Source organism: Thermobia domestica, chromosome 1 (assembly GCF_964235325.1).
Source record: "Thermobia domestica chromosome 1, izTheDome1.hap1.1, whole genome shotgun sequence".
Taxonomy (NCBI): domain Eukaryota; kingdom Metazoa; phylum Arthropoda; class Insecta; order Zygentoma; family Lepismatidae; genus Thermobia; species Thermobia domestica.
The window spans coordinates 194,694,167-194,720,687 of NC_137454.1; the positions used below are offsets into that span (position 1 = coordinate 194,694,167).

Consider the following 26,521-nt stretch of genomic DNA (forward strand, 5'->3'; position numbering starts at 1 on the left):
GGTAGGTTCCATAGTTTTGGAGCTATGGACCTTTAAAGTTCATTTTTTCACGTTTTCGACAGCTTATAACTCCGAAAGGAAGCAGTTGTGCATCCAGGTTGGTCTATACTTTTTGTCTTATTTTGGTGTTAGGAATCACTTCCCAAACGTTGTCGGTGTTGTTTTGAAACATCCTGTATATGCTTAGAATATATGTAAGCACTGAAATCAAAGATGCAGGGTTAGCGATAGTGGAGCACTTCTTACATAAAAGAGAATATTATTCATCTATTAAACACACGGAAGCCACAATGAAATAAATGCAATCGATCACACAATGCCATACACCATTTCAATAATGACGATTATACTTAGCTCTTATCTACATTAGTGAGTTACTTTTAATGATTAGACCGGAGGGGTAAAGAAATGAGACGAACTTTTAGATTTTTGAAAACTTTCCTCTTTTTATTGACTTTTTTAAATATATCTTTTTCTTTACACACATTGAAACAGGCTATGAAAAGAATATATTTATCACATTAGCAAAATTTTTCTATACCTAACCTTTCCTACCTTCAGCTGACACATATTCAGTTATAGGTGTTTTCTGTAGCGATGGAATACTTATCCCAAATTAGAGAAAATAAAATGTTTTTCAGACACACACACAATTTACATATATATGTATATACACACAAACCAACACGTGCGATTGTAACTTTTGTTCACACAATATCAAAGTAGCTTTGTAGCCTTATAGCATCAGTTTCAATTACTTTCCAACTACATCGCTTCTACATCTTGTGATTCACTTCAAATGATGTTATCTATTTTTAAACATATACTCTTATAAACACATTGATTTATTTTGGAGCATTTTTTCAACTTACGTACAAAATTGAATAAAAAAATTAACCCTTTATATGTGATTCGTACAACCACCATGATAGTAATAAAATATTAGCAAATAGATGAAAAAGTGCAAAATGCAATGTTGTTGGAAACGGTTAGTTTTTAAGAAAATCTTTCACATTATATGTAATGCAGCTGACCAATGAAACTGCTGTGTCCGTAAGTGCACCTAGTTACAATAGTTTTCCTTTAATCAATGTGCTTATGAATACATAACAGTTAGTAAATAATTTCACATTAAAAGACTTTTGGGATTACATATTTTTTTACGAAAAGATTTAGCTCTACTGAAGTATGCATCGCACAGTTACCATAGTTACTTCATCTAAGTCTTTCATCATATAGTTGTAAATACAGCAGAAATTTCGTCAAATTCACAGGAAATCCCTTTTTATATTAGAAGTACCGTGATTTTTCATATATTTTTTTTTATGAAGAAATATGGCATTCAATACATCTCAAATAATTTCCAATTTTCAAAGTGTATCAACGTGAATTATTACATACAATTACAGTTTGGTATACGTATATGCAAATATTATTTATGTAACTGAAGCAAACATCCATTAGTAAGGAAAGCCAAATATCCCGTGAAAAGCAAAAATTCTAAATAAAATCTACATTCAAGTTCACTTTCCCTGTTACTGCACAAACCAGACATTTGTATGCGATGGACTGTTCACCACAAAAAATACGATGATTTTTGTTTTGAAATAATAAGAAAAAATGAACTTGAAATTGATTTTTTCCCAGGCGTGTATCATTCATGAAAAGCTAAAATTATATTGAGATGATTGATTGATTATACTGGGCCATATAATTTTACACCAAACCATGTCTAATCACACATTTCATTTTTCTAACTTAATATGGAAAACATGCATTTTACTCTGCTGCAATTCATATACAGAATTACTTTCCCTATTTTGTTCTCTTGAGTCCAATAAAACTATTACACTTAAATAAACGATAGTAAATTTATACTAAACTCTCAGAAAACATACTACTTGTGATAGATTTACTTTTCTGTTTTCAAATGTCTGTCTTCAGATAAAATAAATTTCAATAACGTTTTTGTCATAAGAAATTCGTAGAAAAAATATAATATTTCTTAATAATATATAACTTACTTCACTGCGATCTTACTCTTTTTCATCTTTCCATCATAATCAATAGGAAAGCACCCGAAGCTTGTTGTGGAGTTCTCGGTTTCGTTTTTCAGAATTTTAAGATAGTCCTAGTTTTTCCCCTGTGATATTCATATGTATTTTCTTCCGTTATTCACATTACGTCACAAAAAATTTGGTTAATTTACCTTCGTCGTACTATACAAGAATTCTGTACTGTATATCAATGATAAACTATCAGACATATTAATAGCAATATTGAACTTTTAATTTCAAACTTTATATAAGTGTTTCAGGAACATGTTGCGAATTAATCAGTACTTCGATATCGAACCTCATTTAGTTACGAGCATGTCGAATTTCCTTATTTCATTTCTATTCATGAGTATTTTATAGGATTTCTCTGGACTTGACCCTCGCTCTGAATTCTCTACAATTACATTCTATCATAATTCTTTTAAACTCACGTAACAGTGTCAGTAACTACTTTATCCGATGATTTAAGTTCATTGTGATATTTCAACAAGAAATAGTAATTCGAAGTATCTTGTTTTCCAAAGGAAGAAAACCAATACCTTATTCCTACACGAAAGCAAGAAATGAATTACCTTAACTATCAGAATTTTTGTTTCAATACATCAACCCATACCACCAGAATATTTTGTACAGCTGAAAATCTAAAGGAAAGTGGTACTCTTTTCAATACACCTCTCATTCTTTTATTGTATTTTTTTTAAACATATTTGTACTTTTTTAATCAATTTTTCTTTATCTCAAAACGCCAGCATACACACAAACACTCCTTTCTCTCTTTCTCGCACACAAGCACTCAGTTTCCCATGCAAGTAAGCAAACAAATATGCGTATTATTACAGTTTCACGACGTAAGATACAGTTAACGACAAAATAGGTCCATATGTTCATGTATAGATTTTTGCCTTAATACACACATTATATATGTATGTATGCATGTATTACATTGGCAAATAATGTGTATATATTTTACAAACAAGTAACATTTCTAAGAATACTAAAGGGAAAAAAGCAACACAATACCCAAAACCGGGGCTTTTTAATTTTTTTTCTTTTTTTTTTATAAATCACTGAAACATTATAATTTCTAGAAATTAAACGGACAACGTCACCACGATTGAGAAGAAAGAAAAAAATACATATTTTCTGAGCATGGAAGTGGATGTAACTGTTCACAATTTCACAGTATTTTGATCTTCACATAAACACATATTTTTACATACACCCATAGTAAGGGGATGTGATTTTTAGTTGTAACATGTGTTAATACAATGCATTCACTTATGTGCTCTTAATCATATATATATAATGTTATCAAGAAATATGCTCTATATTGTGTGTCACTTCAAGAGATGTTTATTCGCGAGCAAATACGTAACATTTTCTGTGCATTCGAAATTAATAACAGTAATACTAATACTAATAATAATAATAAAAGTTACATACTTTTTACATACTTATGGTATTAGATCTCAGTACAAGAAAGGGAAACGAAACCATAAATATTGTGAACTTGAAACTTTTTTTTTTAAATACCCAATGAAAAATAAGCACAAAATATGTTCACATATTAAAAGTAAGATTTTAAATTAGATGTTTGCTATCAATGGTCCCACTACAACATACCTTTCGGATAATGAACCTCTGAATTCAACTACTACGTCAATTGCTTGCTTATTAATATGATAAACCGAAGTAAAAGCACGCCAATATTTATCAGAAACATTTCTGGTTTGTAGTATACATATGTGTACATTTTCAATACACAAAGACTTAATGGAGAAACAGGTTACGGAAAATGCGAAGAGGTTATGCGAATAAAAATGCTTTAAATGTTCTACAGAGCACACTATTTTTTTGTTTTATTTATTTATTTTTCATCAAGTACCAAATTACAGCGGAAGTCATCCAATGGGAAATATTAGTTAGAAATACTGCAATCTGAGAGCTTCAAACTAGAACATTTAGAAAATGCTAGTACTACTGAAACGTACTGTGCTGTCTATAATTTTTAAATACTGTGTTAAGAAATTATTTTCTTTATTCAGTATCCGTTAAAGTATTATACATTAAAACACAATCCAGAAAAATAAATTCCGTGTGTTTCGATTAGGTTCACAGGAAAACGGTACGCAATTAAGAATTATCAGGCACATTCTTACATACCGAACATAATTGTGCTTAATTTTTCATTTGAAAGAACTTCAAAGACCAACAGCAAACTAACACATTTTTAAAGTTCTTTATGCTGCCGGAAAAATAAACATGTGGTGACTAATGTCCTTAGTACAGTACATGGTCCCTTCAAATAAAAATAGTTAATTACGCCTTCAACCAAAAGGATTATTTTTTTTAATTATTTTTCTTACGTTTAAACCAAGAAAATGCTGTAACCTGAGTATCTTTAGATAATTCTTGAATTTGTTTAAGTTATTTTGGTTGTTTCTCATCAACTAATGGCACACAGTTTCAACAAACTTATTTTGCTAGTGGAGAGAGAAACAAATTAATTACTTTACATCATTACTGTGTTTTCTATTGTTTATAATTCTCATAATTACAACTTTTTCATACAAAAGGCAAGAGGAAATTACAAAAACTAAAAGTATTTTCTAAATAGAAAAGGGCAACAAAAATAAACAAATGAAGATGTGGAAAAATAACAGAAGAAACTGAAAACATACCTTCAGTCTTCTCAGTGGTACCAACATGCAGTGACACTAATGAAAAACTCTTAATACAAATTCTTAGTGTATTTTTTCTAAAGATAGCATGTATATTCGTATATATACACATTTAAATGTATTTTTGAAGAAAAAACGAAGAAAATAGAAGCCTTTCAACAATTTCTTGGATATAAACTGCTACATAATATTATACAAAACAAAACCTTCTCTGAAATAAAAACCAATATATATATGTAATGTATATATTTATCTATATAGATATATATACGCAAATTAGCTTTGTTTTAAAAAAATGTACATAACATGAAAAAAATGCACATGGCAAGTAATAGAAATAACTAAACAGTGTGTACGAAAAAGAAGTGCTCTTTCTTTAAAGAAACAAAAATTTAAAGCAAATAAAAGCTACTTTCTATGCCACTTGATACACATTATAATACCACTGGTACAACATTTAGATAAAAGGAGAAAGCAGACATAATGCATATATATGCACTGAGAAGGACGATTTTGTTATCTAAATAACTACACGCAGTCTTGCTTTTTCTTTTTTTTTTAACTTTTAGGTTTCTTCTGGGTCAATTAGAAATGGGGATCCTCCTTGATTCGGCCACCATCACCTTCAGAGACGAAGCGTTTGCGACCCCTGAAAAAGAAAGATTGTTTTTGTTTATTTCTTTGCATAAAATCTTATGGAACAAATTATATCTTCACAGAACATAACCTACTAAAACCTGTGTGTCCCATTTCAACAATCAGGACACTAACTAAAAATCCTGATTACTTTTAGAAGTAGCTTTCATAACTGACGAAAAACATGCAACTTCTTGTAAATTTTTTTAGTTTTCTAATTATTTTAGCAACGCTCGGCTGGAACAATGAGGATCATCAACAGAATGGGACAACAGTAAAAGTAAACAATATTAAGTGAACCTACCTTCCCTTACACTGAGTCTACCACTATGCACTACTTCACCGGATATACAGCCAAACTATAAATCCTATGTGATTTAGGAAAAATGGGAGTCGGAATGACTAATTCTTGGCCGATCTACATATTCTCTGTACTTAATCACTGAACTGTTATTCAACCTACGCATGTGAGTTGAGAATTCAGTCTTTCAACACTATCAGGAGGCCAATATGATGAACTTAACGCTTATTTATCTTATTATTTTTTAAAGTGTTTTTATTTATTCTTTTTTTTATCCCTATTAGATGGAACGTTTAGCGGAAAATCAAAGTTTTTTTCTTCTTTTACCTGTATGTTTTGATGTCTGCTAAATAACCCGTTTATCAATCCTGCTTCGCGATTCCTTTGTTCCAGATACATAATAATATATTGTACATTGCTGTTTGTGAAAACTGCATTACGAAATAATTACGAAATTACATCCAAACTCACTCGTACGGCAAGATATGACGTATGAATAAGGGCCTAGCACCACCCTTGGTTCGGTACTCTCAGTAAAAGGCGAGGTGGTGGTTTACGCAGCATTTGGTGAGGCTCACACAATTAACCAACGTTACTACAAGGTGTGTGGGAAAAGTAATGAAACTGGCAACATTGCGGGCGATTTGGCAAAGTTGTGTTTACCGGCCTGTGCTAGACCGGTTTGTTTATCCCTTCCACTTCCTCAGTCCGAGTTACAACTCCGTACAGCTAACACATTATTTTTGACAGCGCCATCAGTGAAGTGTGTTTTTGTTGTGTGTTACGGAAATGGAGCATCGGAATTTGGAGCAACGTTGTGCAATAAAGTTTTGTGTTAAGCTTGGTGAATCCGCGAGTATGACTTCTGAAAAGTTGAAACAGGCCTATGGGTGAACATTGCTTATCAAGAGCACATAAGTTTTCCGCTGGCACAAATCATTTTTGGAAGGCCGAGAACACGTTGACGATTAACCTCGCTCAGGAAAACCTTCAACTTGAAAAACTGACGAAAACGTTGAACGTGTGAGGGCTCTTATGAGATCAGACCGTCGTTTAACAATAAGGATGATGTGAACAGTTAAATTTAAACACTTTCACCGTACATCAAATTTTGACAGACGATTTGAACATACGAAAGATTTGTGCCAAAATGGTGCCGAAAAAACCTCATAACTGAACAGAAGGACAATCGATAAAAAAGTGTGCGTTGATCTTCTTGAGAGGATTGCCAATGATCAAGAATTCTTCAATTGTGTGATCACAGGTGATGAATCCTGGATATTTGAGTACGATCCTGAAACAAAGCAGCAGCAAAGCGAAAAGTGGCACACTCCGTCATTTCCTCGGCCGAAGAAATGTCGAATGAGCAAATCAAAGACCAAGACGATGCTGATTTGTTTTTTTGACAGTAAGGGTATCGTGCACAAAGAATTTATTCTACTAGGACAAACTGTCAACCAAGTGTTTTATAAAAGTTTTTTTTTGAAAGAATCAGGAAAAGAGTGATTCGTGTGAGACCAGACACTGCAGATAAGTGGATGCTTCATCATGATAATGCCCCGTGTCATACGGTCATTTCCATCAGTGAATTTTTGATCTCAAAACGCATTATCGTTGTTCCTCAACCCCCCTATTCACCTGATTTGAGTCCTTGTGACTTTTTCCTTTTCCCGAAATTGAAACATGTCCTAAAAGGAACTCTGGAGAACATTCAAAAGACTGACCAACCAGTTAAAAGCTATACCACATGAAGACTTCCAGAGCTGCTACCAAGAGTGGGAACAACGACTCCGCCGGTGTATAGCTGCCAAAGTGAACAACTTTGAAGGGGATAACATTGTTGTTTGAAAAACATAAAAACTTTAGTTAGTACAAAATCAGTCTCATTACTTTTCTAACACACCTCGTATACTCCTCATCAGAGAGTGCGATGCAAACTGACCGCTGTTTTAGAAAGGAATCGGCCTGCAGGAAGGCGGCTTCTCGTATCGCGAAACTGGCGCGGATACACAACAGACACTCATGACATTATGTGTGAGTGGAAGCAGTGGACAAAAGAGAACTACATAGTGACGATCAGCCAATGGACTGTACAATATAACCAAAATACGAATGAAAAATATCTTTTCGGATAGGCATGACAGATCTATAGCGCCTTCCATAGTGTCAGCTTGAGACTGGAGCACGTTAATGTATGTGAACTTGTTTGATTCGATGGTTCAGCGGCGTCTACTGAAAGCTGAGTTGGTGGTATATATGCCTTTTCTCCGACTTCCATTGCCCTAGAACTACAAACGCCTGAGTCTACAATGGACACGTGAACACAGCCGCTGCCATAGTAAGTAGAAGATTATCATTTCATGGCCAATTCTGCTTCGACCTCTCCTACACTGGACTCGCATATAAACAATATGGAAGATGATTCCTCAGGAACACATTTAATCTTATTTCATTCGATTCTAAGTTTAGCGTCTCTTTCACCAGGAATTTGATTCGATGACACGACACAAAGCTGTAATTGCAGTACGTCATATTGATTTATCGAAGTTAAAAATGTTACCCAACTCTGAAATTAAAACAATTTCTGTATATTCGTGTAACGAATCTGTGGTCTAAATTTTATTCTATTCACAGCTGAATTTCTTCGTATTGCAACTTTCGCAGAGAGTACTTGTATGAAATAGTTCTCTATTTACTATTACATTTTCTTACTTAGGTAAAGAACGTACGAGACAAGCATTTATATTACATTTACCTAATCAAGTCATAATCCACTGAAGATAACTACAGAATTTTCGGATTATAGGAGGCCTCTCGTCAGATGCAGGTTAAAGCATGCATAAGATAGTGAGAAATTTACCACTACGCTACTTTTATCTAAAATCCTTTCTATGATCAAGAAACGAAGTGTCCCATGTGACCTGAAAATTCGACATTTCTTCACTAATCCAGGACCTCACAAGCTAAGTAATATAAAAGGATTGTGCTATATTCAGAATAGATTTTTTTAAAATATACTAACCTGGATGGCATTCTCTTTACAATTTCATCAGTAAGGAAACCAGCCTTCTGACATCTTTCAACAAAACGATCTAGAACACTGTAGGCGAGTGGAACATCCAAACAAATATCGGGCATATCCTCATACACCCGAAAGAACCCCTACATAAAAATACCCATTGTTATAAAAAAGAAATATGAAATTTCAACATGATGGTTATTCAACAGAAATAAATCTCCATAAAAAGTAATGTGGAAGATAAGAATTTTATTTATTTATTTATTTATTTATTTATTAGACAGCAAACAGCATACATAGCCGCATATAATAATAATAATAATAATAATAATAATAATAATAATAATAATAATAATAATAATAATAATAATAATAATAATAATAATAATAATAATAATAATAATAATATTATTATTATTATTATTATTATTATTATTATTATTATTATTATTATTATTATTATTATTATTATATTTTATTGCATACTGGAAATTACAGACAGAACTGCCCACTTCCAATTTCCATACAAATAACGAAAATAAATATAATAATTATAAAATACAAATTATACATGCACAGAAAAGGAAAAAATCATGCATAAAATAAACATGCTGTTATATAAAAGAAAATAATACTCTCAGCTCATAATGAAATGATTATATAACTGTCTTTGTATATTACTAACATTATGATCAAAAATGTCAATAACACTGGCAAAATCATTGGCTACTAATAAATTTTATACAAAGGAATATCATTAAGAAACTGAATGGATTTAAATATTTTCGGATTTCTTATATGATAACTGATTGTTATCATATAAGTTTTATGTTAAGTTTATCTGTTAAAGAGACTGGAGACAAATAACTAATTGGCAAACTGCGCGTTTTCCCTTCCTCCCTTGCACACACACAGTACACACGTATCAACATCTCATGCAGCCTCAATGAGAGCGAGAAGTCCGTCCTGTTAATAAGTGAAGTGGGAGAGCTCCTGCTGTAAAGTGATTGTGCCGTGTTACGAAAATGAGTGGAATGTTACGAGCAACTGTGTGACATACAGTTCTGTTTCAAACTTGGATGCAACGCGAGTAACACTAAAAAACAGGCTTCGGCGGTGCAGCTTTGTCGTACCAAGTGTTTAAGTGGATCTCAGTAGAAGGTAAGTCCAATCTGAAAGGTCAGCAACGTCCAGAAATGATACAAATGTGAAGCGAATATTCGAGACCTTATGCTGATTGACCATCGGTTAACTGTCAGTAACAAACCAACTGAGTTTGAACTGACGATTATCCATGAGATTTTGACCAACGAATTGAGGATGAGAACATTCTGCAAAACTAGTACGATAAATCTCACTCTTGAACAATAGCACAACAGAGAAGACGTGTGCCGTGGTCTTTTAGAGAGGCTTAAAAATGACCCAATTTCAGAGGAATGTCATGCAGGTAGCGATCTTTAAATGCGATTACTAAATAAAAAGACAAAAAATGAAGTGGAACCCTCCGAACTCATCATAACTCGGGAAAAAAAAGTGCGATGAGGAAGTAAGAATCAAAATCATGCCCTTTTTGCTTTATTTGACAGCACACGTATTGTCCATAGAGAATTCATGACTCAGGCACAGTCAACAGACATTTTTACTTGGGGTTCTTGAACGGCAGCGAAAACGGGTCGCTCGCGTGCAGCGAGGTAACACCACGATGCTGCTTGTCATACAGCACTTTCGGTACGAAAAAAAAAAAAAAAAAAAAATCCGGTCATTCCTCATCCTCCATATTAGTAACCGTTTCTGTGCTTCTTCCTTTTTCCCCATTGTGAAAACACATTTCAAAGGCCATCACTACGAGACCACGGGAAACATCAACGAGACTACAAAAAATCAAATGAAGGCTATCCTACTTTCTCAGTTCCAGCATTGTTATGAAGACTAAACTTCTATTTAGGGAACTATTCTGAAGGAGATAAATATAACATAAAGATGAATTTCGAAAAAGTCTCACTATTTCATTTACAGATCTCGTATTAATTTTCATAAGTTTGTAAATATTATATAAAAGCGAACATTTTGCTGAACTAGATAGAGATTTGTGCTATATTTTAGATTATACCTTGAATTCTGATACGCATCTATCTGAAATCTTTCTTATTTACTAAGACTTCACGAGGTTAAGAAATCTGATGGAACTAAGTTAAGAAATCTGATGAAACGAGCAAAGCATTTATGAAGTTATTATTTGATGGTTCTTTTATATTTGAAATGTTTCGCGAAATTGTGTACAAATATTTACATTGTTTCTTCAGTTTTTCATTTACTGTATTAAACTGCGGGAATTTTCGGGAAGTGAAATCCTTTGTGTTATAAATTCTTCTCCATGTCTTTTTGGAAGAGGTATATCGTATTACAATTACATGAATAAAAACTTTGCCGCCATTTGAAATATGAGGAATTATATATATATATATATATATATATATATATATATATATATATATATATATATATATATATATATATACTCTCGTACTTTTTGGTCCTTTTACAGAACTAAGAAAATCTTGTGCTAATTATCTTACCTATCATAACCATATATTTAGAATCCTAATCTTTCTTTCTAGAACAATACCGTACATTAAATGCACATTTGAAATTCTATGATTTATGTTATGTCCTTCCCATATCAATGTATGCTCAGTAGGTAAAGTTCACCCACAATATGTTGCTTAACCAGATAGAGGTTTACACTATTAAAGATTAAGTAAAATTTTAAAACTAAAATTTAAAATTACTGAAGTAAGAATTTTTGTACTCTTTGAAGTATCCAAGCGTTAAGACACCGACACTAAATTTCAATGACCACCTTGTTATCTTCTTCATGCATAACTTATTAGAAAGATATTATGCGGTTTTTAAAGCCTCCTTAATCCTCCGATTATACAGAAAAATATTAATATTACCTTGAGTAAAAAATTATTGTTTTCTCTTCTTATTCATTCCAGCAATACAAATATCTAGGTTGTATTAACACACTAGATATTCCTTCTTACTCTGCGTAAAGTTTCGTATACAGTCTATAAGACTGAGGCCACACGAAATTATGTCTGTACCTCGACGCTACTGTAATCACTTCACTCTAACTTTAAACAGTGATTTGCACTCTTTCTTCCAAATTAATCAGCATGATCATGAGGATAAGGAGGTCACTGAAACGTAGCGTCGATACGCCGTCGTAACATTCGGATGCTTCAATGAGTATATAATTGTTTATTTTTATTATTAATATGCATCCTTTTACCTCATTCAGTACAGTTAAAATAGTATAACAAGCCATTATCTAGTCACATGCATAAATATTATATAGATTATTATTAGATTATTTATTCTAGATAAACTATCTACACAGATACCAATACAATGTTGTGTCAACTTATAAATTCTAGTTACTTTAGTGTCTCAGACATCAAGCCATTACACACGGGCTATATTTAAGTACAATTGTACATATCCGTAAGTACCTAATTCAACATCTGTACTTATTTGGACTGCTTGAAGCCTTCTTCTCAACAAGAACATACACAGTACGGCAATCAGGAAATGACAGTGTAATAATTTAACTCGGTTGATTCAACCTAGGAACTTCCTTCGTTCATAAACAAATTTGCATGATCCAGTAAGTCAAAGGTTTCTTGAAACAGAGATGCAAAAAAAGCCGGATTTTTTGAATCGATGGTTTTTTTTGCACATAAAAAGCAGTTTTTTTTTTCGGGGGGGAACGAGAATTTTGGAAATTTTGCCTTTTTTTTTCATTTTCATGATTTTTCTATTTAAATAGCTAAAATTTCATGACATAAATGCCATATTTCGCTCTGGAATTCACCATCATGATGGATGGAGCAAATGTTTTATGAATTAAAGTAAACAAAGTACTTAGTATTTGAGGGCAGTTTTAGAGGCTATGAGTTATCGACATCTTTTTCTTCTCAAGATCATTTCTTTTTAGTCATCCGTGCTTCATTTCTTAGAGCTAAGTACTCTAGCTTCTAGCACATAATTAAACTTATGTTTTTCAATATATCCATCTGAGCGTACATTTTTCAATATATCTGTCAGAGCGTACTTCAACATTTCCGTTATACTGTAGCTGTGCAATGATTTAGCAATAATCTTCAGGATACAACCCTGAATACCATTTGATAGAAATAATCAGTAGCGTATTTAAAAAATTATTTGGGAGGGATTTCTCTGATTAATGCCTGTTTTTTTCTAAAAATCACTAATTTTTATTTGGAAGGAGCTTGAAGTTTATGGGTACAGGCATACCAAATATATTTCGTTTCGTTTGCATATTTAGCAATAATGTTCCGGATACAAGCCTGAAAACCATTATATACTGATAATCAGTGATGGATTTAGAAAATAATTTTGGGAGAAGGTTTTTCTTATTAACGTCTAGCTTTTCTTAAAAAAAAACCTATTTTTTTATTTGAGGAGAGCTTGAAGTTTATGAGTAAAGGATCTTTGTTGTGCAGTTACGCTTAAATGTATTCTCTCTCTCTATGGCTTATGGAATCCGAAGGTTCAATGCCGCGTTCACAAAAGCTCTCCATTGACTTTTATCCTTACCCAATTCGATCCCGTTTCTAATCTGCATTCCTATTACTGCGAGATCCATCTTAATATTGTCCTCCAATCTGCGTCTAGGTTTTGCTATTGGACGTTTTTCGGTTGGATTTCAAGTTAAAGCTTTGAAAGCGTTCCTACCTTATTCCATTCTCCCTACCTGACCTGTCCACCGGAGCCTCCTAGACTTGATGACCCTAACGATGTAAACCGTATAAATTGTGCAGTTCTTAGTTATGAAGTTTCCGCCATTCCCCATTCCCGTTCCTCTTGGGTCCAAATATTAGTCTCAGGATTTTATTCTCAAATATTTGCACTCTGCGTTCTTCCCTCAGCGTAAGCGACCATGTTTCACAATCATAAAGCACAACGGGCATGATTATCATTTTATATATTTTAAGCTTTAAATTCCTCGACAGAATTTACAACAACAAAAGATTTTGAACTGAATAATAACACCAATTTCCTTATTTCAGTCGACATTTAATTTCTTCGTGGACATGATTTTGGTTTGGTAATACTGGCCCTAGATATTTGAAAGTATCCACTTTGTCGAAAGTATTATTTGATATTTTAACACATTCGTAATTTGCCGTATTACGATCCTGGTGAATTTCCATGTATTTAGTTTTCTCTGCATTTACTTCTAAATCAGTGTCGCTGTAAGCGTTTAATAAGGCCTCTGCATTCCTTTCGATTGTTGGCCCTGGTTGCTATCTTTGATTTTCCTTATGGCATGCTCCGGAACAAAGCTGAATAATAAAAGCGATAACGATTTTCATTGTTTCAGGCCATTCTCGATGTGGAAACTCCCATTTTTCTACTCGGACTTTAATCTGGGATTCATTTAAATACATTTTAATTAAGCTAAATAGCTTTTTCGGTATTCCAAATTCTGTAAGAATGTTTTAGGTTTCCCTATTAACCGAGTCGTAAGCCTTTCTAGAATCAAAACAGTTGATGTACTGAAGAATATATTCCAATTTCTTTTCGAATATTTGTCGAATGGTAAATATCTGGTCGATATATATATATATATATATATATATAAAATTTTAACTTCGATTTCGCCTAAATCCACACTGATAATCTCCAATAATCTCATCTGCGTATGGGATCAATCTTGTAAATAGAATGTTAAGAGAAATGCATCGAAATTATTACAATCAGTTTTGTCGTCTTTCTCGTGAATTGAAACAGTGATTGATTCTTTTCACTCTTCTTAAATGTATTCAATAGTTTTTTTCTCTTTTTTGTCTAAAAAAAACTGTAACGATATGCTGAATTCCTCTTGTTAAAAATTCAGAAACCTTCAGGACTAGGTAAACCGTGATGGTGGTTATATATTCTAGATGCTAGGAAACCACACACTCAGATGAACAATCTATTACGCATTTGATCCATGAACAGAAAACTCGGTATTTTCCCGATTCTGAACAAGCTTAAGGAAAAGTGCATTACATAATTCGGAACTTTACCGATTTTGCAGATCCGAAGTACCTGATAGGTGGAAACAGATTATTACGTATGTGATCAATGAATGAAAATTCATTCGAAATATTCATACAATGTATATGAAAGTTAAAACTTCACTGAAAAATGTCAAGAATGTACAGAACCACCCAAAACGAAGCTCTTGATGCGTAGCCTTTTAAGAGTACCATATAAATTTATTTCTCTCATATTTTACTCTATTTTGTTTCAAAAAGATGGTGTGTGTTATTTTTAAATAAAAATACTGCATACAATGTGCTAGTTATTTGTGTATATTTTTCAAAAAAAGTGCTTAAACCGTTTCTCTAATCCTTTGGAATTCATAATGTAAATATGTTAAGAATTTTAAAAAATCTTTTCGAAATTCATGGTTTATTTTAGAGGTTTTGTATTATCTGAATCAGAGAAGAAAAACAAAAATCTTATTTGTCAATTTAAAGCAAAATTTTGAAAAAAGCCCAAAATTTCCCAAGCAAAAAAGCGAAGCAGAAAAAATGATTTTTTTTTCAAAAAAGCCAATTTTTTTCCGAGTCCTTGCATCTCTATCTGGAAATCATGAACTGTAAGTGTTCAACGTTCTCGTCACTGCTTTCTGGATGGTGGAAACAGTCCTGGAACGGTGACACGAGACGTCTTGCAAGTATGAAGGATAAGGTAACAGACGGACTTTTTCTTTCTTTCTTTCTTTTATTCTGCTTGTCAAAAACACTTGTTTTTTGCTTGCACGCTTTCCAGTTCCTGCTCTTCCATTAAAGTTTGTAGCTCGAAATGCGCACATAGCTTCCGTTTCTCTAAACCTTCAGTTATTATTTGGAAAGCAGTCTCCTTATTCACTTCCACAAGGTCTGATATTATCCTGAGACTTGTATTTCAGTCAATCAAAATATCCCGAACTCTGTCAATCATTTTAGTTGTTCTGAAAGACCTGCTTGGATCTGGGCGCTCATCCAGAACCTCCCAGCACTGAACCCCTTACGACATTCAACACCACGGTAACAAGATTAACTGTCTCCATAAACCTTTTTCAAGATCAATTGTTTCTGTTGGAGTTTTTCCTAAGCGCACACAAAACTTGCTGATTTACTATTTGTTCCATTTTCGAAACAGTGACAAGGTATTACTACATTAGTGTATACTTAGCCGCGTCATGCTCCATATTGGCGTCGGCCGGGCTGGAAATTTCCCAAAGCCATAAGAACAAGATTCACCACTACGAAAAATTTCCGTCCCAAAACTAACCTCACACAAAAGTCTCGTTTGCTAATTGAGACACTGTGTATGAGACGGGATCTATTCAACTTAGTCCTAACAGGCACTGAGCACGAGGCCATAAACAACATCCGTACTAACCCCTTAGTATATTGCAATTCCTTCGCTTGATTATGTTTTTGGCATGCATGTACAAATCCTGCTCCTTCGTGTCAATAATGAAAAATGGACATATTAATTTCCACTACCTTCATAAAAGATTTTGATTTTGCAGATACGATACGCTGTGAATCGCTGCAAGGTGACTACTTTTACATCTTCATTAAGAGCTTGTAACTAAGCGCAGATGCTATTTATGAGCAAGCTTCCAATCACTTTTAATTAAGTTATCTTTGATTTTTTTTCCCCACACTAGATTGAAATTCATACGTAAATAGCTGTGAAAATTAAGTGAAAATGAATAAAAACTTACATTTTCCAGCATCTCAGGGGTAATTATAATAGCAGCTGTCAATGATTTCAGTAATTTACACAGCATCTCCTCAGTTTTCGCGTTAAGTGCTTCAATCGCCATTACAACTGCCTAGAAAACAAAATAATAAAAACAATAAGAGTATTTCCACTATTTATATTGGTGCTAAGTCTTTTAAAAAATGCATTTGTGCAACGTCCACAACTTACGCTTAGTGACATTGTTAGAAACTTGAGAGAATTGTCTTCTGATAATACATAAAAAAGTCAAAAGTTTTCCAATGAAAAACATATATATGTTCAATATGCTTGGCAACTGTTTCAAAAAGAGCGAATTTAACACTTATTAAATACTAATAGACAAAATTTACAAAGGAAGAAAGGAAAGAATACCCTTGAAACGTACAATTTCAATAAGACTTCCCGATGTTTCACGTGGAATATATTCATTACACGTTTATCATGAGTAATGAATATATCAAAGATATAATAATGTTTATTTCTGTGCCATGAACAGCCTAATGGCAAAAATACAGCATCTTATCAGACAAAAATAAATACACATTACATACAATGTAACCTACTACCATACATTGGCTACTGGAACAATAAAAAAAATTTAAAAATTAAGATAGTGTCGGATTAAACTTAGAACCTGACACTAAAAACATTGCCTTGTGAAACACAGTTTACCTGCAGACATCGTTCTGAAACTGGAACCCAGATGTACCTTACAATAACGTTCATCCGCGAAATTCTTAATGGATTTCGGAATGTCGTCACGAAGATTCCAGTCTTATAGCTGTTTTAAAATGTGGTAACGCCAAGTAATGTCATAAGCTTTTTACGAATCAAGCTTTCGAAATGAGGAAAGCAAGACCGTCTGTGTGTGAGCAACATGGAAACTTGCTCAGAGAGTTTGATTCTAAACACCAAATTAGACGCTTATTGACTATGCATTTGAAAAGCTTGCAAGCAGCCTGAGAGAGTAATGATCAGAAGCTCGTTGCTGTTATTGCACTTCTCTCTGGTTTCGAGATGGGAAGGACGAGAATCTCAAACCATCGAGGTGGGAATGTCCTTCCACCCAGATGAGATTAAACGGTTGTAATAATGAAAGCTGTGAATCGCTCGAGACTTGCGTAACATATCCTAAGATATATGATCCAGCCCTGAAGCTCATTTCACGCACAGTTGAATTCGAAAGCCATGAAGGAAACACTATAATCTTCAGTACTAGTGATCGGGGAATTAAAATTTTTCTCAGTACGAACTCGAAAGCAATTACACTTCACCGAACAAAGTGCACCGAGACAGAAGAAAAGTGTCGGCACAAAATGTGGGTTAGTCTCCAAAGCCCAGTTTGCTAATAGAGCAGGTATACTAGTAGCAGAACAGTGGCCGTTTATGGTGCGAACCGTCGCCAAACAGTACTCATATGGATTTGACTACTGAGAGACATTACTTAAGCTTCCACTTTTGCCGCTTCGAAGATTTGATCACGTATATAAGAGGGACACAAAGAATGTGAAAATTGATGAAGATTCTCGACAGATGGATGCCATTAAAATTGGCAACAGCAAGCAGACGAGTCACGTGGAACTTGGCGATGTGGACCATCGCTTCCGCATTCTGGTATGGAACAACTGGCAGCGTCAATCACAGCCTACTAAAATAGGTCTACAGCAGCACATATGGGCAAGTCGTTAGGAGAATGAAAGTCACTGAGTTACCGAAATGTTGGCCAATCAGCTCGTTTCAGGCTGAAGCTTGGAAGATGACATGTATTAGTAATAGGCAAGCTCTCAGTGACCACTATTACAGAGATCTAATGCACTCTCCATGCGAAGGAAATTGCAAAGGAAGGACTACACAGAGTGGATTCAATATCAAAAATCAGAAAATACTTTTTTTCGTTTCTACTATTGTCCCACATCCTTATGATAAGCTAAGAGATATCTAACACAATATTTCTAAAATTTACTGCATCCTTCCCTTTTGAATTTAACGATTATCTGCCTGTTACCAGATTCTGTGACTATTTTATTAGAAAAACTCCTCGGCGCTACAACCTACAAAGAGGTATATGCTCAAAACCATTATTTCTATGATTTTAGAACAGAGTTCATTACCTCTTCATGTAATTAAATCCATGTCCCTACCAGGAATGGAGTATGCGCTAACTTCTCTGTTATTTTATTGTTAGCAAGAATTCTTAAAACATGTTTTCGAAAGATTATTCTGCTATCTGATTAGTGTTTAGTTTTATTAATACCATGCGTTTGACCTGAAAATAGGATTACGATTATTTGTCAATAAACCTTGCACTGAGCTGGTCAAGGTTTAGTACAAAGATACATGAGAAATAAAGGAAATACATGTGAAGTCCTTTTCATAAACACAACAGATACAGAATACGTTACATACGTATAATAATCACTTGTTGTTGCATTGGAATTTAACGTCTTGTTCAGCGTCGAGGCTATAACTATAATGATCGAACTACATGAGCTCTCACCGGAAATCAAACTTGAAATCTGACACCCTGTTTTATTTTAACATATAACAGGTTCTACAATACGAAAAAGAATAAAAAAAAATATTTCTTTCTTCCTTTATTTATTTATTTTACACATTTACGAATAATCCTTTACTGAACTATATTTTTAATTTCAGGTTTACTTTAAGTTACTCTTTCCTTACGATGTAAGCAAGTCGAATCCCACGAATGCTTGGAAAAACACTTTATTTATGACAAATACGTTAAAAATTTAATGTTTTTTTTTCACAGACGATCATCAATATGATATGAAATGATAACTAAAAATGATCAAACGCTACATTCTGCACACCTGAATTAACCATTTACCTTACAGTTGTAGTTAGCTAAACAGCAAATTTATTCGAAGCTTCAAAACGGATCCTTCTTCCAATGTTATTTAGGATCTCATTTTACATATCAAGAATATTAACAGTTTACACAGTGTAAACTCTGAATAAAACTAGAAATTTCATATTAAATTTCTCACTGATTTTTAAGCACTCACCTCATACACAAGCTCATGATGAAAATGAGGAACTTCGAGCTCCTTGAGGCAGCGAATAGCTTCTTGAAGATCACCAGATGAAATGTACTCCTTGAGCAAAAGAGTCATCTGTCGAGTCAGGTACTTCACGGGACGAGTGCCTCCACCAACGCCCCACACATTGTCCAATCGAACCAGTCCATGCTTGATAGAGAGAAGAGTGTCGGCGCGACTTAACGCTTGTCTGAAAATAAAAGGTTTCTTATTGAAGCACTTTTTAAATCACGGTAATTAAACTCTTAATTTGTGGTTTCACACATTCAATAAACAATATCACACCATTGTTATTTCATGCAGCTCATAGAGAGATATGAGAACAACAATTTTAATCCATCATTTACCTTGTACAGGATATATGATAATGTGTTTCGTATACAACACCAATTACTCTGTCGTACCATACACATTGTAACAGAATATAGTACGTTGGCCACTTGACTAGCAAGAGCATCTGTATCCTAAAACCATACAAGACTAAGTTGAACATGGTTTCCGTTCTTTTTCAATGACAAAATGTCTGCACTTTCACGGGTATTTTAAAACCTTATTTTCAAGGACTAATACGTGAATGAATAACGAATTAGTACAACATACATCTTTGGTTGTTACATAATTGATACCAATATTTAAAGCAAAGGATCCTCAATAACTCTCAACATGAATGCCGATCCGGGAGGGGGAACCCACCCAAAGTTTCCTTGGGCATCTAGGGTCTGAATATATTTGCTTGGATATCTAACAACAAAACACACACATCTGAACGCCCCCTCCCAGAGTTGTTATACAGAAATCGATGCCACTGACTCTCAACAATCATTTCTCATTAGTTCTTCGAATATCGGGATTAGGGATTAGATTTCTAGGATTTCGGCAGCTACAGCCATGTTAGCCCGTCACACACATGAGGGATGACGTCCTTCGGCGAATACACTGCCCGGGAATTGGAGAGAAAGAAAGGAAGCGGATTAGGATCATTATGTTAGGTATCATTCCAGCACTTGCCTGGTATGAATGAGGAGAAACCTCAGTCAGAATGGCTGGCCTGAAGAAGCTGTTACAATTTTCCGACCAGGTACTAGATTACTGTGCACTGATGTAAATAACGGTTTACACAAAACATATAAAACCTACACAGCGTTAACAAAAAGAAATATAAAAGTTAGAAACACCAAACATAAAGCCCTTACTTTCGCTTTGCAGCTTTAAATATCTAAAAGATCACAACCACAATATACGATCTTCTAAGACACAGAAAATTACCCCTTTAGCATCAAGAAAGGTTCATGAAAGTTTCTTGCTCAAAAATAAACACCGACAAAGGCAACTTGGACAAGAGTCTGGAACGTTTATCAAATTACCCACGTCAGTGAATGAGAATCAATTACAAACAACAAGACAGAATACACTGAGAACAAAAGAAGCTGTAACACAATATCCAAATGTTGTAATATTTCTTGAGTAAATAATAATTTTTCGGTTTCAGAATAGTTTTAAGTCCTTTTCTTTTTTTGTTTAAATCAGTAATTTCAGCTTCTCAATACCAATGAGAAAAACAGTAGAGAAACTAACGAAAAATGTAGAACTGCAAACAGGTAGATAAGGGTGTTGTAGTAGCAGACACGGAACATCTAATATATACACTTTCTGATTGTTATACAACGCACTAATTTCCTTCTTTCTTTTTTAAGTTTCAACTGAAGTGAAATAGTGGTTCAAAGTGCGAGGGTGGGGTGAAAAGTTCTCGACTTGACCCAGAGATGGCACTCCAATCAGCAAAATTTTATTGTTCTTACCTGGGGTTTCGGTTGTTCGTATAACAAGTATCAACATGTTCTCTTAAGTAGTTTGTGTGCAGGCATTGTTGCAGTTAGACGTCTTAAGTGTTAGTTGTGAAAATGGATAAACTTTAATATCGTGCGGTAATCAAATTTTTCTTTTTGGATGGATTAATCCCTACGGAAATTCATCCGAAGCTAACGAAAGTTTATGGGGACTCTGTTCCTTCCATGTCAACCGTTAAAAAGTGTGAAGCTGAATTTAAACGTGGTCGCACATCCCTCGAAGATGACCCACGTGAAGGAAGACCGAAAACCGCAATCATACCAGAAACAATCCAAAAAGTGCATGACATCGTGTTGGGCGACAGGCGAGTGAAGGTGAGTGAGATAGATGAGAGTGTGGGGATATCGCAGGAATGGGTGCGAAACATCTTGCACAAAGAACTAGGGATGCGAAAGCTCTGTACAAGATGGGTGCCGCATTTACTGACTGCCGACCAAAAGCAAATGTGAAAACGATTTTCGCATCAATCTTTGGACCAATTCAAAAGGAATCCGATTTATTTTGTGCGGCGATTTGTAACAATGGATGAGACATGCATTCACTACTACACGCCAGAAATGAAACAGCAGTCCAAGCAGTAGTGGAAGCCGGTGATGCAGCGCCGAAGAAAGCGAAGACGATCGTATCGGCCGAAAAGGTCATGGCCAGTGTGTTTTGGGATGCGAAAGGGATCCTGTTAATTGATTACCTTGCAAAAGGGAGAACAATTACAGGCGAATATTACTCCAGCCTTCTTGACCAGCCGGATGCCAAAATTCGCGAGAAGAGGCCTGGCTTGAAGAAGAAAAATCATCTTTCACCAGGACAACGCACCTGTGCACAAGGTTGCTTTGTCGATGGGAAAACTACGGGATTTGGGGTACGATTTGCCCCGCCATTCCCCATATTCTCCTAATTTGGCACTATCGGACTTCTACCTGTTCCCAAACTTGAAGAAATTTCTTTCTGGGAAGCGCTTCACATCGAATGAAAAAGTTGGGAGGGTCGTGGATAACTATTTTCACAACCTTCCAGACTCTCACTTCCTGGAAGGAATACTGATGTTAGAGAAACGGTGGACCAAGTGTATTGAAGTTATGGGAGATTATATCGAAAAATAAAATAATTTTTGAACTGAAATTCGCAGTCTTTCATTATCAGGCCGAGAACTTTTCACCTCGCCCTCGTATCTAATGTTCAAGAAGACGATGTCATACTGAACATTTCAAAATATAGCTAGATGCATTATTTCAATTTCAACACAGGAGGCACAGTGGCTCAGTGGGTGCTTACCTCTAGTTAGTGGAAAACGTAAGTCGGCACATCCCCCAATGGAAGAAACAATGGTATGATGTTTCTTGGACCTGAAGACACTTGAGCAAATTAAGGACATAGTAGATCAGCCTGAAAAAGAACCCCCTGGATCTCTTGTCCGCAGACCAAACTTTAGTATATTAAAGATAAATAAATTTAGGAATATGAATGTGGGGAATAAATTTCCTATAAGAGAAACTGAGTTAACGAAGTTTCTAGAGAACAGGAGTCCCGGCTCCAGGTGTAAGATAACAAGTAGAGAAATAACCATAACTTTTAGCAAGATATATCTTTATAAAGAAGCTCAAGTGGAATCCACGGAATTTTTAATTTACAAAAAAACTTGACTCTTGGACAGAGTAATGGATCAATATACCCCTAAACAATTAAGTTAATAATAAGGTAATCCTTCTGGGTTAGTACGGTTACCTGCGATGTATGAGATAAAGGGGCCAAATCTTCAGAACTCTGAATCTGAAAATACATAATTTATACTTGCAATACAATATTTTGATCAATTAAGATCTATAGCATATTTAAATATTAATAGGAGGATTTAAGAACGAACAAATAGACAAATAAGTTTTTATCACAGCCTCTACGTCAGAAGAGACTTTTTCAGTCCGTGTTAAGACACACCCTGATGAACTTGTCAAAGAGATGAATTGACTCATAGTGAACCGTGGAATTTCCTTCACGTTTCCGTGGAATTCCGGAGACCTATGAATTTTTATTTTCTAAGTGGGACATCAAGGTAAGTGTAGTGCCAAAATCTATACAAACTGATAAGACTTGAAGGCAGTAATTATCCGAGCATTCGAGGCAATCCCACGTGTAGTGCTCCATAATGTGATGAATTATCTAATATTGCGTTACCTGCAGAACAACCTCTTTGAGTGCTCTTTTCTTTACTAAGTACAGTCTACATTGAACTTTCCCTCTTTCACCCGAAGAAATTTAATTTTGTACTTTGCCAACTTGTACTGATGGCATGAAGACTAGAAATTGGTTTCAACTGGATGGGATGGCACTGCTCTAAACTACAGTGTCTTATTTTGTTAACATGTCGTCTTTCCTGATATATAATTTGAGAGATATTCCTGCAACATGAATTAACTAACTGAGAACTTGTTAATGAGTATGAACTTATGCTCAAGTCCAAATCACTTTCAGTTTATTGTTTGCCAATGACAGTACCCTGAGCACTAAGCGGAAATTCTTTCTTGAGGTGGGTAGACAAAATAGTACTGCGTGCGCAATTACGTGAAGAAAGATAAGCTCGTGTACAAAACTATTCGGATTAACAGAATTTTCGTTAATTATTATAAAATCCGCCATTACTGATAAAGGTAAAAATTGTCATTTGCAAAACTAAATTAATACCATGCAGAACAGAAATGGAATAAAAGCGGATGCTACAGTAAATAAGTAATAACCGAACTAGAAAGAAAGAAAAAAAAAGAGAGAGAAAGAAAACGTAAATGCATTTGAAATGTTTGATCATTATATTATTTCCTAAGCTCTTAAAAAAAAAAGGTAATTAAGACATTTGTGAGATAATTCAGTAAATTCATTAAAAAAAAAAAAAAAAAAAAAAAAAAAAAGACTATTCTTTAACTTACCTTGCGTATTCACAGTCTACATTGTCCTTATATCCCTGAACGAACTTGGGAGGAAGGCAGTCATCCGCTACAGCTCGAGCGATGAAGTTGCCCAAAATCGTTGGGGCTTCAGGAGTATCCAGAATAAGGTCTGGCAAATTCTTCAACAGGAGATCAAAAGCTGGTTAAAGAACAAAACAGCAGAATTACTGGTACGAATAATAAAAAAATAAATAAATAACATAAAAATTACCATGCTTTAAAGGGTCAGACCACTAACAGTTTCTTCTTTTTCCATTATAGTTATGTTTTTGGGAATTTACAGGGAAATAAAAACTACCATTAATTAATTTCCCACCAATCCTCTCCATTTCATTATCTGCACATATTATTGTATAGAATCCTGTATAATTCGTTGTAAAATACGAACAACTATTCAGGGAATTTCAACAAGCAATGATACATCTTTACTGGAAATTCTGCTTGAAACTACCGTCACTGTATGACCAGAACCAAGTCCATTTTACAGATTTTCCACGGTTCACCACACTTTATCGTTCCCAATAGTATGAAAAATATAGTAAGTTCAATTATACTTCACTCCGGAATTCCAGATACAGGACTTTCTTGAAACTTGTTTCTGCTTGAGTGGAATCATATTTGTTTCGGACATGATATCAACTTAATTTTATTGAAGTGGAAACTTAAGAATTAAAAAGAACATGCATGTACAAGAAAGACATCAACGGCTTGAGTTTTCTCAAACGTTTCACATTCAAAGTCAGGGTTTTGAAAGCAGCTAACTTTATCTGTTGGAGTATATTTCTTATCACCTGTACAAGACATTTACACTGGAAGGCTTTTCTTGTTGATGCCTGGAGAACATACTTTGCAAATGAAGAAATATTTTAATATAATTTGGGTTAATGAATGCCTGATTCAGCAAGGCAGTAGGATATGCACACATCTCCTATGATCATATATAAAAGTAATGATCGCACTAACATCCTATTAGTCCAGTTTTGATGGAAAAATCTATATTTCCTTTTAGTGTAACTTGTTCATCAAGAAGAAATGTCTAACATTAAAACATTAAGCACATCTCAATCAGCCGACTGAAAGGTAGTTTTCATATCGCTTTTTACAACATGGAGACGATATACACTAATATTCCCTCTTTTGAGTTTGTCCTACAATTTTTATCATTAGAACCGCCCACAAAATCACGCAACAACTTACGTAGTGGAAGGCTCAATCCAACAAATTCAAAAAATATACTGACCTGATAACATGTCAAAACTTTCTGCTTGTTAACGCCCCAAACTCTAATACCTATTCCACCGACAACACTGAGATACTTGATTCATTTACTCGTCAATACATGAAACAAAACCTGTCCACTGTAACATATTCTTAACCAAGAAGTTCCTCGAACCCGTCCATGATTTTTTAAGGAATAGAGGCCAGTATAGCATTGACGTTAATAATGAAATGTTCGCTGCTACAGCTAACATAAAACTAATTTCATTAACTACGCTACTGCAACAGCTTACCCCTGACTTCTAAAGTTTTATTGACATTTTCCTCGACTTTCTAGATTCGTGGCAATCCTGGATGAGCCACGTGTTTAGTCCAGGTTTTTAAATCATTCAGTGATAAAATTACCTATATTTCTCTCTCAATTTCGCTCTTTCGATCCTCACCAGCACACCTGATATTACTGCAATGCTCATACACCAGTCTACCTGTCCTAGAACACTATACTCAAAATAATGATACATTCGATCTTATACTCAGCGTACGTAACCACAAAACCCCTCCTTCAAATTCTTCCCCGTTTTCAGAAAAAAAAAGTGAAATTTCTTATGCTTATCTCAGAACTGGCCCCTGATCTCTATTTCTATAATACATATTTTGTATTATTTTTACTGTATTTCTTATTTCCTATTATCAGTCTTTCATATTTAAATTAGCTTTTTATTATTTCATAATATATACTTTTTTAAATTACTTATCCCTTTTTTCCCCAAAGAATTAAATTGCCTGATGGGTTTTATTTCCTTTCGATTTCAATCTGTAATACACTCACGTGACTGGAAAACACATGGTATTCAACTGCATGTTTTCCTTCTGTTTTTTGCCCTCCTTATTTGATGGAACAGTTAGCAAACTGTTTATTATTTGCTTCCTTTATTTACTTCCTTTTATGTT

General features: G+C 34.3%; 1 protein-coding gene across 1 annotated transcript in view; it reads right to left on the reverse strand.

The window, feature by feature from the left end:
- Positions 1-419: 419 nt before the first annotated feature.
- Pdcd4 (Programmed cell death 4) overlaps positions 420-26,521 on the reverse strand; it is a 114,383-nt gene continuing 88,281 nt past the window's right edge. Inside the window, exons 5-9 of the mRNA XM_081767765.1 lie at positions 24,332-24,491; positions 19,536-19,758; positions 16,490-16,600; positions 8,698-8,837; positions 420-5,387 (exon numbers count right to left, since the gene is read on the reverse strand). Coding sequence (XP_081623891.1) covers positions 5,324-5,387; positions 8,698-8,837; positions 16,490-16,600; positions 19,536-19,758; positions 24,332-24,491 — 698 coding nt within the window. The 3' untranslated portion in view covers positions 420-5,323. The remainder of the gene's footprint in view (positions 5,388-8,697; positions 8,838-16,489; positions 16,601-19,535; positions 19,759-24,331; positions 24,492-26,521) is intronic.